The 13,643-nt window shown below is 34.4% G+C and overlaps 2 protein-coding genes across 5 annotated transcripts; one reads left to right on the top strand and one right to left on the bottom strand.

Annotated features, from left to right (window-relative positions):
• Window positions 1-5,294: 5,294 nt before the first annotated feature.
• LOC127253249 (probable WRKY transcription factor 2) lies at window positions 5,295-9,523 on the top strand. Of its 4 annotated transcripts, XM_051277716.1 has the most exons (7): window positions 5,329-5,650; window positions 5,812-5,852; window positions 6,249-6,796; window positions 6,877-7,062; window positions 7,152-7,876; window positions 7,964-8,125; window positions 8,735-9,523. In XM_051277716.1, the coding sequence occupies exons 3-7, from the start codon at window positions 6,359-6,361 to the stop codon at window positions 9,303-9,305; spliced, it is 2,082 nt and encodes a 693-aa protein (XP_051133673.1). In that variant the 5' UTR covers window positions 5,329-5,650; window positions 5,812-5,852; window positions 6,249-6,358; the 3' UTR covers window positions 9,306-9,523. The 4 variants fall into 4 exon arrangements, with proteins under 4 accessions (XP_051133674.1, XP_051133675.1, XP_051133673.1 ...); XM_051277717.1 differs by lacking the exon at window positions 5,812-5,852 and having other exon boundaries at window positions 5,295-5,443; XM_051277718.1 differs by lacking the exon at window positions 5,812-5,852 and having other exon boundaries at window positions 5,327-5,453.
• Window positions 9,524-10,443: 920 nt separating this feature from the next.
• LOC127253187 (uncharacterized) lies at window positions 10,444-13,630 on the bottom strand. The gene has a single exon (XM_051277634.1). The coding sequence runs from the start codon at window positions 13,628-13,630 to the stop codon at window positions 10,628-10,630; it is 3,003 nt and encodes a 1,000-aa protein (XP_051133591.1). The 3' UTR covers window positions 10,444-10,627.
• Window positions 13,631-13,643: the final 13 nt, after the last annotated feature.

The following is a 13,643-nucleotide window of genomic DNA, read 5'->3' on the forward strand; positions in this document are numbered from 1 at the left end:
AATATCAAAATTATTTTACATATTTTTATTAATAAAATAAAATATTACTCCTTCCTTTCATTTTGAAATAGTTATTTGGAGTTTTGTAGTAGATTAATAAATAATAGTATTTTATTAGTTAGTAAAAATATATAAAATATTTTGACATTTTTTCCCTTTGACTTTTTTGTATCAAGTAATCGTACGTGCAATAGTATATTTGTAATTTAAGTAAAAATTAAAAATATTTTGATATTAGTATAAAATTATTTTTTAAATAAAAAATAATACTTTGAAATAAGACAAATAAAAATTAAAATTGTTAAATAGCACTTTGAATTGAGACAAATAAAATATTATTTTATAATTATTATAAAATTTTAAAAAATATTCATTTGAATCAAGACAAAAGGAAGGAGCGTAGATATTTGAAAGATATATTAAATATGCAAACCATTTATTTAAAAAATGAATTTGTACAGGTCTTCTATATAAATACTCTATTCGTCCTAGGTAAAGAGTAATATTTATTTTTTTACGTAAATTTTTTAATATTAATATTATATTGAGTTGTAGTAAAAAAAATGAAAATAATTTTATTAGTATTGTGTAATATAAAAGTTGTGATATTTTTATAATATTATTATAAGTTGGAAGAGTATTTATTATGTTAGGTAGATAGTACAATTATTAAATTAAAAAATGATACCCTTATTTTGAAATGGACGAAAATGAATAATGAAACCCTTTTTATATGATAGAAAGAGTATATTTTTTTCCATCATGCAAAATTATATTTATTTGATTCGACATAAATTTTGATAAAAGCGTGTAAAATGATTATTTTTTCTTTTATAGTAAAATATGTGGCCGAATATTCTATGTTGATTAGGTCAAATCAATATAATGTTGATTTGACCCATCAACATGTGTCATAGACGACCAAGGTATATTTATACATAATATAATATTTTCTCATTCCCGTAAGTAAATATTCATTTACTTTTTGCACGTTGATTTTTGAATATTAATTATTATATCAAAACATATTACAAATCAAGAAAAAATTGCAAAAATATTTCTATTAATGTCTTATAATACTAATATAATAACATTTGTATAAAAAATTATACATATTTTTAATGTTAAGTAAAATGACATAAAAGGTAAATAGATACCTTGTTATGAGACGGAGGGAGTATATGTTGTGTATAAGAGATCGTATGCTAAACTATAATATAATATATAATGTATTATAAATATGTTGAAATATGAATAATTATACGGGTCACCAATATAACATATGACGACCGATCAAGTCAGCACTGATTTGACCGGATCACCAGCTGATTCACAAGAAATATATATATGTATGATATTTATGTCATTAATATATTTTTAAATTATTTATTAATTATATATTTTTTAAATTTTCATATCTACAATAATTCGAATGTGATAGTCGGAGTAGAAGGAATAATAGACTAATAAATAATACTAATATTTTATTAATTAGTAAAAATATTTAATATTTTTAATATTTTTTCTTTTATAAAAAAATATATAAAAATAATATATTTATAAAAAATATAAATATTTTGATATTTATGTATAAGTGATTGTTACTATAATAAAAATAAATATTTTTAAATTGAATAGATAAAGATAATAAAATAAATATATTAAGGGTGTGTTTGTTTGAAGGATTTTGGTGGATTTCCACTATTCATTCAATTTTTTTTCCCCCAAAAATATCAAATCAAACACCTATTTTTCATTTTTTATATTATACTAAAAATCAATTTTACATTCAAAACATCACATCAAATCCTATTTATATCACATCATACAACTATTCAAATTCAAAATTTTTACTATTCAAATCCCAACTCAAAATCCAAACCCCCAAACAAACACACCCTAAGTTTGAGTCGAAAAGAATAATTATAAGAAGCTTAAATTAAAGCACGAATTGTGGAGTACAAAATCGCATTCAAATGTCGATGGGACACGTGCTCCAACCTCATGCCATGTATGATGAACACGTGAAAGCTCCTTTTTTATTGTTTATCTCCAATTATACGAATTATGTAAGCATTAAAAATAACGATATCATAATAGTAATAAAATAAATGTTTATATAAAAAAGTATAGTAAAAATATTTTAGAAATTATCATTTAATGATAAAAAAAATAGTGGGAAAAATAAAAATTAATAGTAAAATTAATATTATTTTTAATTCATTAAAGTTGTAATACTCCCTCCGTTTCATTGAAAGATTGTCATTTTCGTCCGTTCAAAAACAAGTTTACCATTTCCTAATTTAGTAATTGTACTACCTACCTAACATAATAAATATCCTTCAAACTTACACTGTATTACACAAATGTCATTACTTTTATATTACACAATACTAATAGGGGTATTTTTGTTTTTTTCACGGCAACCCATTATAATACGAATATTTAAAAATCTACTTGCAAAAAGTAAATGACAACCTTGCACCGGGACGGAGGGAATATTACTTTCTCCATATCGGATAAATTGTCCAAGTTGATGTAGATATGGAAATATAAGGTAAATTAAAATTAGTAAGTAATTAAAAATTATATTAGGGTGAGTTTGTTTGGATTTACACTATTCATCTAATTTTTTTTCCCAAAAATATCAAATTAAACACCTATTTTTTATTTTTTATATTATACTAAAAATAAATTTTACATTCAAACATCACTCAACACCTATTTATATCCCATCATACAACTATTCAAATTCAAAATTTTTACTATTTAAATCCAACTCAAAATCCAAACCCCCAAACAAACAAATAAAAATAATTATTATATGATAAAAATAATTACAGAAAATTTTAAATATAATTAAAATATATAATTATATTTTTTTAAAAATGAAAAATTATGTGGGATATATAATAATATTTTATTGTTCCTTAAATTTATATACAATTAATTTATAGTAAATAAATATTATTTATTCATAATTTTATTATTCTTATTTAACAAATAATACTCAATTTGTTATTATTATTTTTATTTATTCTACATATCTTTTTATTAATTATTTACTAATTTTTCTATAATATTTTTATATTATTTTAATATTAAATTATCGTTATTCTTTAGTTTTGGTGACCATTAATACTGTATAACTCTACGGACATGTGAAGTATTATTGACTAGAACATTAATAATAAAATTGTTATTGAATAAAATATTCTACTAGTAAATATAATATGTGTAAATTTAGCTGATAAAGAAATACAGACATAATTTTTACAGAATAAAAATAATTATTTTCAAAATAAAGGTTATGTTCACTTGGTGTTTTTGGATTAAATTTTTTTTTAAATATGATAAAATTGTGTCAAAATATAAAATATGTTATTTTAGTTTGAATAATTAATTTTTTTAATAATAAATATTTTGATTTTTTACTTTTTTTTATAATTAGTATTTTAATTTTTTATAATGATTATTTTGACTTTTATATAAAATATTATGTTTATTATTATTATTATTATTTTGGGGATCCCAAATGAAAAATAGATTAGAAAAATATAGCGAAAATGATAATTATGATTGAATTATCAATGTAAATAAGTGTTTGCAGATGCGCAAATAATTTATCCTTTTATTAATTATGTTTTGCTTTTTGAATCCACGTGGCATTTTTTAATTGGACAGTCAACTCATAAATAAATTGATAATTCATTTCTAATTCAGCGGTGAAATGAAATTCAACAACACTATATTAGTGTAAATTCGGCATTAATGTACGATAATAAATCAACAGCCAGACAGCCGTAGGTTGTGATAGAACTAAAGATAATTGTCCACAGGGTGTAAAAATAACGAATATACATAATTTATTAATATATAATTTATAAATATAAAAAATTATATCAATAATATAAATAATAATATTATATATTATGGTAATATATCTATGTATTTATAAGAAATAATGTTAAAAGAAATATTAGATGATCAAACCAAAATATTTATTAAACAATATTTGTCGTTTCTAATTCAAAGTATCATTTTTTACAATTTTTGTCTATTTAATTCAAAAATATTTATTTTATATTTTAGTAAAAGTAATTAATACCAAAATATCAATAATTTTTACTTGAGTTACAAAAATATAGTTACATATATATATTAATTACTTTATATATAAAATCAAATAACAAAAATATTAGAACTTCATACACGTTTCTATTAACCTACAAAACACTACTCACTTCATCTCGTGTTTACCTTTCCATTTCCATATGTCTACTTATTTTGGCATTTACTTTTTTGAAGAAAAATTATAAATTTTAATCTCACTTTGAATTTTTTAATTTATAATTTTTAAAATTTTAATTAAATTAATCAGTTATTTTAATATTAATATATAATAATTTTTATTATATAAAAATCATATTGACTAATACATTATTAATCATTTACTAATTATATGTCTTATAAATTTTAGTGTCTATAATAAAGTGGATACCATAGCCGGACGAAAGAAGTATTATTTTTTAATCTACTTCAAAATCCAAAAATTAATAAAAATATGTAAGATAATTTTGATATATTTTTTTTTGCATTTAAAGTATAACAAAAATAAATATTTTTTATAATTATTAAGAATACTTTTGTATTTAAATATGATTATTTTCATAATAATTAAATATGAATATTTTTTAATAACAAACAAAAGTAATTAATAAAATAAATTGAGTTGAGACAAAATAATATAATATATTCTATAAATATTTTCATTAGAAATATAATTAAATTTTAAAATAATACTTTTTCGTCTATTTTATTCAAAGAAGTATTGATTTTTTATTATAATAAATTTGATATATATAAATATTTACTAATAACAATTTACTTAAATTTTAGTATTTAATCATTTATTCCGGACAGTGAATATTAAATTTTCATTTTAATTTAAAACTTAAATTTAAAATCAAAATCCATCTAACAAACACATTTAGAAAAGAGAAATAAAAACGACAAAACAGGAAAAGAAAATTAAATTAACACACGCTGTTCTTTTGTAAAGAAAATTTTAAAATTTGAAAATTTAAATTAATGACAAGTATTATTAATAAATAGCAATTATTTAACCATATACAATAATAATAATAATGATAATAATAATAATAATAACAACAATTAATTAATTAGTCGGTGATGATGATAAATCGACAAGGTTGCCAAAATTCAGACTAAACATTATCTTACCAAAAAGGTCCAACAAAAATCCATAACCCACAAACAAACCCCAAATTTATTCCCTAATTTATATTTTTACTCCTTTTTGTTCAAATCTCATCCGCAATTGCGTTTCTCGCCAACTGTTGAACCATTTTCGAGGAGTGAGAGAGAGCGGGCAGAGAGAGAGTCGTTCTCTCTCACACAGAGACAGACAGGCAGACAAAAGGTAGAAATCGGTAGGGAATCGGGAAAGAAACCCCAGTGTGTGCTTCTGTTTTGGTCCCTTTTTTGTGTGAAAGAGGAGCAAAATCACCCCTCGTTTCTTCAATTTCACGTTCTTCGTATAGTCGAGAATCACAGTTTCAATTTCTGCCCAAGAATAATTCGACTAGGGTTTTGAAAATTGGGGATTTTGCATTTTTTCTTTCGTCAGGTACTCCCAAAGTCTTTCCGTGTTGTTAATAGCTGTTAATATTATTACTGTACAGTTAATTTAGTTCATCTTCATTTCCTAATGATTCTTCCTGTTTTCGTGCTCGATTTCCCCAAATTCGTTCTTCCTTGGACGAGCAATTGACGCACTCGCTGTCTCAGCCATTATTGTTTCGATTTTTGGTTTCGCAACTTCTCTTTTGGTACGAAAAAGTTGGGGTTTAATTTTCCTTTTTTTTCGCCTTTTTAGGGTTCTTCACTTCCTTTACTGTGTTGATTCTTGATTTTGTAGATCTTTGATTGTTTGTGGCGTTTGAGTAATTCGATCACTTCCATTTAACTGGATAATGATTCAATTTCTGAAAAAATCATGTAATTTTTACACGAATTGTCTGATTGAATCCTGAATTTTGTATTGATGTTTATGTGAACGATCTTCATGTTCTTATGCTGTTAGTTTTGTTCATCTTCGTTGATTGTGATTCTAAGAAATGTAACTGTCTGCCATTGCTGTGTTTCGATTCCCTTATCTATTTGGTTGTTGGCGTGTAAGAAATCTTGTTAGTTGCTGTAATAAAATGGGTTTGATTAATTTTCAGGATTTCGCATCGAATTGGAGCTAGACTTCGATCTTCTTTTGTTATTCGATTGTTAGAAGACGATACTAAGTGTAGGTCGACACGGTATCATATCGTATCTGCTATCGTGTATGGGTGGTTTTGACGAACATGGTGCCATTGTGGGAGATTGGATGCTGCCGAGCCCGAGCCCGCGAAGTTTCTTCTCTTCAATGATGAGCGTCGCTGACGATGTTGCCCCGCAGCAGGTTGGTTCCGACGCTGGTCTAAATGATGGCTCCGGTTTCCCGGATACCAAAGGAAAGGGTATTTCCGGGAATGCCGATCAAGAAGGTCCAATTCATGGTATCGTCATGAGCGAATCGGAGCCGAAAATGGGATCCTCTGGGGGTCTTATGGACAGGATCGCTGCGCGGGCCGGATTCAATGCCCCTAGATTGAATACGGACAGCTTTAGGCTTGCCGACCTTTCCAAGAATCCGGATGTTCGGTCTCCGTACTTGACGATTCCTCCTGGCCTCAGCCCGACAAATCTGCTCGAATCCCCGGTTTTCGTCAATAATTCATTGGTGAAAATATAAATCTGTTTTTACGGGGACTGTAAGCAATTGGATTTTACTTTTACATTGAATTACCTTTTCTGCTGCAGGTTCAGCCGTCGCCGACGACGGGGAAGTTTTCGTTTGCGTTTAGCGGAATGAACCATAGCGCTGCATTGGTGGCAGGTGATAGTAGTAAGGGTAAGGAGAACGCTTTTGACGACGGCACGACGTCATTCGCATTTAAGCCGAATCTGGAATCTGAATCGATTGCACAATTTAATGCAGCTAACAAAGTAAGTAATTAATCGTTTCGTCCGACGGCTTTTCCTATTTAAGCGTTTGCGTCTATGATTAACTTTTGGTTCTGTTGTCGGATGATCAGGCAGTTAATGCTCCCGGTTTCGGGCTGCAGTCATTTCCCGGTGCGAAGCTTCCTGTTCCCGCAGTCGAGCATCTGAATTTTCAAACTTTCCCGAAATCGCAAGGCGAGAACCGGGGCAGCGATCTGCCATTGGAAGTGAGTGATTCTCCACCGTTGGATGAGCCACAGGAGGATGACGGCGATCGAAGGAGCGGTGGAGATCTGAATGCCGGCGACGACGGATATAACTGGAGAAAATACGGGCAGAAGCAAGTGAAAGGGAGTGAGTTTCCTCGGAGTTATTACAAGTGCACGCATCCGAATTGTCCGACAAAGAAGAAAGTCGAACGGTCTCTAGAAGGTCACATCACTGAGATCATCTACAAGGGTACCCACAACCACCCTAAACCTCAGCCAAATCGGAGATCTTCGCTCGGATCGTCGATCACGTCAGCCGATACGCATCTGGACTCAGAGACGAACGGTGATCCGGCTTGGTCTGCCATGCAAAAGGGGAACTTTCCGGGGGCTGTGAATTGGGGACAAATGAATGTCGAGGCGACGGCATCTTCTGTGCCGCCGCCGGGATTGGTTCAAAGTGGGGGCCACTACGAGCCGGGCAATGGTGGCGTCGATCGATCTTGCACTTTTTCGAATGATGATGACGAGGATGACCGTGCGACACACGGGAGTGTATCGCTGGGTTACGATGGAGGTGAAGGAGATGAATCGGAATCTAAGAGAAGGTTTATCCTCAACTTGTGTTTTGATTAACTTTTCATTACAGAAGCATGATGGGTAGTTTTCGGGGCGTGCGTATTTTGTTATTACAGGAGAATCGAAACTTACACTGCGGAAATGAGCGGGACTGCTGCCAGGGCAATAAGAGAACCGAGAGTCGTGGTTCAGACAACTAGTGAGGTAGACATCCTCGACGATGGGTACCGTTGGCGCAAGTACGGACAAAAAGTGGTTAAAGGGAATCCTAATCCAAGGTTAGTAAGTCGGAGCCTCATGTTACTTATGTACTTTTTGTTGTGTCAATAGAATACTAACTACGCTCTAGGTAAAGAGTATGTATGTTGGAGGTATAATGGAAATGTAAATCATTTCTGGTAGCATAAATTTTTCTATAAATAAAATATTCATAAGTTTAGCTGGCTATCGGAAAAAAGAAAATCGATATAATTTTTGGTGCCGGAGGGAGTATTAAAATTTTTTTGTGTTGAATAGGCTCAGCTCAACAAAGCTTGACAAAATTTGATAAGATGTGTCGGGTACTGTGAATAGGAATATACTCTGGATCGAAATCGTGAGGAGTACTTAATAATTTCTACCAACTAAAAGCCCGAATTTGAATTATTTTTCTATAAAGAAAAAGAAATATACGGTTGGATAATTTATAGAATCTCCATTACTAATCCTTTGTGTATCTTGGTTTTCCTAACCATCCACTCGTTTTTTTAGTTGGTAATATATCTATAGTAATAGAAAATCTTTGAATCCACTTTTATGATGACTAATCAACTAATTTTGGATTAATGTCGATTGGAATAAATGATGTCGTCCTCGAAATAAATGATGTTTTTTCTTTTACTTTCCAGGAGTTATTACAAGTGCACGAGCCCTGGCTGCAATGTCCGGAAGCACGTCGAGAGGGCTTCGCACGACCTCAAGTCGGTGATCACCACCTACGAGGGCAAGCACAACCACGACGTCCCCGCCGCGCGCAACAACAGCCACATGTCCGGCGGCGCTGCACCCCCCTCAGCCATGCCGCACCGCCCCGAGCCCTCGCAACTTCACCGGAGCGGCGGCAGCAGTGGTGGCAGTATCATCCAACGACCTGCATTTGGACTTCCCGGCGGCATGCCGCCGATGGCAGCGGGTCCTGGCCAAACCTTTGGGTTCGGAATCAGTCAGACCATGGGAATGGCGGCGGCCATGGGGCATAATTCCGGTAGGTTTTCAGGTGTGCCGGGGCATTCGTATTTCGGACAGCAGTCTCGACCGGTGATGAACGATGCGGCGATGGGATTTATGCTTCCGAAGGCTGAGCCGAAGATGGAGCCGGTGGTGGATTCCAGTTTGGGCACTTCGACCGGCGGCGGGTCAGGTGGCAGTTCGGGTTATCAGCAGTTTTCGAACCGGATGCCGCTTGGACCGCAGATGTAGACTTTTGGGGTGGCTTTGGTTAGGACATTGGTAAGAAAATGGATATAAAATACATAAAAACCACATATTTTATATTATATATATATATCTATATATTTGTTACATATAGTACATTTGAATGTTATTTTATTTTGTTTATGTTGTTATGTAAGGATTTGTTGTTGTGACTGCATATGTTGTTTGATTCTTTTGGGGAAATTGAAAATTTGGTGTATTAATTTTTTTTTTCCTAATGTATTGATATCGTTAGAGCCTTGAGAGGCGTTTTTCTTTATTTAATAGGGATAAGTGTGTAAAAATTATCTTTTTATTTTGTTTATCTTATTATATGTGCTGGCTTTGTTGTTTAAATGATTTTGAGAAATTTTAATGAAATGTAATGTGATTATTTGTTAGTATATAGGAGAAGTTTTTTGAATTTTATTGAAGTAGTGTGTTTTGTTAAAGTAATATTTTATTAATTATTATGACATGCATTTCCTGTGAATAATTGAGGGTTGGTTATTTTTTATTTTTAGTTTGTATGTTTGGGAGTGTTCTAAATTTCTATCATTATCTTTATCGATTCCTATTAAAATGGTTATCAGTTTAAATTAGTAAAAAACACTGTCCTCCAAGGTGCACCTCGCCGGCGGCAGTCGCTGGAATTCTCCGGCATCTGAACCGCCAGATCTGGTTGGAAGCTTTCTGCTATCCGGATATCCAGCCTCTGTTGCTCAACTTTTAGTTTCCGGATATTGCTGATAATCATCGGTTAAGGTCTTCCATTGGATGTTTTATATTTCCATTTTCGCGGGAACTTCGTTGTAGACTATTTGGCGCTCGCTTGATGAAATGGCTCAGTTACTGAGTCTTTCACTTGGCAATGGTGTCGAGTCGAGCACTTTAGTTGCGAAGGAATTTGGAGGTAATTTTGCGGTAACACGTGAAAGGCGGCATCGTAGAGGCAAAATCGATTCGGGTCACGCATCTTCTGTTGCTCACGTCTCTTATTTTGCGTGCAATCGATGTTGAATGTGATCCATTTTCAAACGCAATTTCTGGAAAACTTTTCTTAATCGCACGTTTTCAATTCCGCGTATTTCGTATTTGTTTGGTGAAATCTAATTTCGAAGAGACTGATTGAAATTGAACGGCATGAGATGATGAAATGCTGGAAATGCTGTCTAATATGTGTATGATTAGCTTCGATTACCAATTTACAAACAACGGAAAGTTCAACTAGAATTGTGATTTTTATATTATGAACTAGTTGGCAATTTGGCAGCACGAAGATTACAGTGTGAGCAACAAAATTGAGCTACCTGAATTGCAAAATTCCATTATATCTTGCTCCTCATCCTCACTAACTTTGCCAATGTTTCTTGAGCAGCTAATGTTTGGGAGTGGTTGTGGCCGAGCATCACTGTCCTAATGCTGATGCAGGTTCGACATAGTTCTTCACCGCTGTCGAAATGGCCGCCCCTCAGCAGTAATTTCGCTCTCATTTCCAGTAGAGTAGCTTTCAGCAATGTAACTTCTTGCCAAACATACTCATCCACTCTTTGATTCGGCTGCAGAGCTTTCTTCCAGCACAGAGAGTCATGGCACCAATCTTGTATCTGAGACATGAATGACTTCTCCACTTCTTCGAGGACATTAGTGCAGACTTTCAACAGCTCTAAAGCCGAGTTGCACCTTGAGAAATCCATGAAGGATCTTGTCGCCAGAGGGAGAGCTGTTCTCTTGATGAAGAGAACCATGTCAACTGCTTTGAGCTGGACAACTGGTGGTTCAGATTTAAACCCGAATACGAGGAAAGCAGAGGCCCAGAGATGGTCTGAATTCGCCACAGGATTTCCAATTTTCCTTACTCCTTGAACCATTGCTTTTGCAGCAGCCAAGCCATATTTCCATTTGGCAAATAATTGGACTATGGGGTGGAATTGTATCCAGCAACCAGGATGTCTGTTGATTTTCCAAGCCAAACCAAGCCTAACTAAAAGAAGAGCTGATTCTTCTTCATTCTTCCATGCCGAGCTCTTTAGACAACCTGAGCAGCAACAGAGAGTAAGCTTCAGACATCTACTCCATTTCTTCAATTTGTGCCTGGTGGAGGGTACACTGCTGGAAGCTGCAGCTAGTAAATTTACTGGGATTGGCGCCGGCGCAAACCATGCCCCAACCTGAAGCATTCTTGAAGCAAGTGGATTCCTTTTGCGCACTGTATCTTGCAACACAGCCGCACAGAATGTCAAGACTTTCATTAGGAAAGGACTTGTCCTGCAAAATTGGTGATCTCCATTGCTCAGGCTAGTGCAGCCAGTTGGTTCTTCATATTGGATCTGATTCACTGCCTCAAATAGTGCAGACGGTGAAATTCCAAGTTCAGAAAGCAAGGAGCCTATCACCCATATGCCGAAAGTGGACCTGCCGAGTTTTTCGACAAGCTTTCCCAGAATTTCTACCTCGGCATCTGGATACTCCTTCCTCCGTCTTCCTTTAATCAGCGCCATTGCATCTGGCATTGGCAGCGGCTGCAGCTGCATCGGATCACAGGTCATTACTTTCGATAACCTTGTTGTTATGATTACATGAGTACCTCCTGTGTTCCTTGGTATTAAGTCATGTAAATCCTTGCCTTCCCACCATTCCTTTTCAGTTTCTAGATCATCTATTATCAGCAAATATGGCATATCTCGAAACAGCTCCCGTTTAACCCTTTTGAATGCTTCGGACTCTTGTTCATCGAAGCTACGAATCCTGCCTCTTTCTTTCTCCTCATCCGCGGTAACATCCAATCCCAAACTGATAGAGATGTTCAGTATATTTTGCCTGAAATAAGGAGCCTCACCACCTGCCCACAACACCATTTTGTATCTTTGAGAGTACCGATAGGCGAATTCTAAAGCTAGTTCTGTCTTTCCAACCCCTGCTGATCCATTTATGCACACAATGCTGCTCCCAAAGCTCTTGTATTTCCCACTTTTCGACTTCTTGTATTTAGGCCTCTTCATCGAGTTTCTGCCAATTCCTGGTTCAATCCATGCCTCTAAATGTGGCTCCTTACGCCTCCCGATCTCCAAATTTATGTATTTGCCTCCTTTAGTTCTATCAGCTTCACTTTCCCCATCAGCTAGGCCATCAGACAGCCCTGTAGTTTCATCTCTAATTGTTGGCAAACCACATTCTTGCTCCATATAATCCCCACAGCCAAAGAATGCTGTCTCAATCTCCATAATTTCCTTCTCCCTCCCCACAAAGTACTTGTTTCTTGCCAAGGGCAACTCATGATTATGAGTATCTGCTTCCTTTTCAGCCACACTTTTCCTTCCAAGCTTTGTTTTTAGTATCCCAGCAGCTTTAGATATGCAGCTTCTCCAGTTACCATCATTGGCTTCCAATTTGAACTCATGGCATCTCATTAAACCCTCCATGGCTTCTTTGAATTCCTTCTTATCTCCATGCTGATTGAAGAGACTAGTGATTTCATTGGCATCAGTGTCGAAGAATACTGGGATCAAATTCTTCTTCTGAGCAAAGAATCTGATCTCCTCCAGGCTCAGATGGTTCAGAAGGCTGTAATTTGTGACCACCACAATCCCAAAGGTCACCGAGCAGATAACCCTGTCGGCAATCTCGTGGCTCTGGTTATCTGCATACTTTGCTCTGTCGGCCACGAAGCAAGCAATGCCTTGAACCTCAAGCTCCGATTTGAGCCACTTGCAGAACCTCACCAAATTTGGATTCTGGCCATGAAACCCTATGTACACATCACAGCTTCTTAGTTTTGCATTTGATGCAGGTGAGGAGACAGAGCCTTTGGCAAATGAGATTCTTGGGATGGGGAAGGAAAATGAAATCCGGGGTGCAGCATCCGGGCCTGGAACAGGTACGCATGTCACAATCTTGACTTTAGTATTGCTTGCAGGTTCACCGGGAAAGTCCTGCCTCTCCGGCGGCGGCGTGTAGGAAGTGCTGGGGATGTCATCCGACTGAGAACCGCTGTAAGACACCGGCGGTGAGGAGTGGGTTAGAGTAGTGGCTGGAGTGGGGCTTTCTTCGGTGGGATTCTTGTTTTGGTTTGTAACTATAGGTGCTCTTGGAGAAATGTAAGGAGATTGCAATGCTGAAACAAATGCTGAAGAAGGAGGAGAAATGAGGGGGGAATTGTAGGGAGATGAAGCTACTGAATCTGGAGCATTTGAGGTAACAATGTTGGCAAGGATTTCTTTGCCGGGGTTCTTGCCGGAGTTGGCTATCTTAATGGTAAGGGACTTGGGATCAACGGCGGGGATTTGTTTAGGATTGCCTGCAGACAGGACGAGTCCTGGTTCTTCATCCATGTTCCGACAATGA

Source organism: Andrographis paniculata, unplaced genomic scaffold, assembly GCF_009805555.1.
Source record: "Andrographis paniculata isolate CXL003 unplaced genomic scaffold, ASM980555v1 Contig50END, whole genome shotgun sequence".
Classification (NCBI taxonomy): domain Eukaryota; kingdom Viridiplantae; phylum Streptophyta; class Magnoliopsida; order Lamiales; family Acanthaceae; genus Andrographis; species Andrographis paniculata.

What these genes read in the sequence shown, in the direction of transcription:
- LOC127253187 (XM_051277634.1), bottom strand. Translation starts at nt 13,630, where the DNA reads ATGGATGAAGAACCAGGACTCGTCCTGTCTGCAGGCAATCCTAAACAA.
- LOC127253249 (XM_051277717.1), top strand. Translation starts at nt 6,359, where the DNA reads ATGGGTGGTTTTGACGAACATGGTGCCATTGTGGGAGATTGGATGCTG. An exon ending in GAATCGGAATCTAAGAGAAG is followed by an intron (nt 7,877 to 7,963) that starts GTTTATCCTCAA and finishes TTGTTATTACAG; the next exon opens with GAGAATCGAAACTTACACTG. An exon ending in AAAGGGAATCCTAATCCAAG is followed by an intron (nt 8,126 to 8,734) that starts GTTAGTAAGTCG and finishes TTTACTTTCCAG; the next exon opens with GAGTTATTACAAGTGCACGA.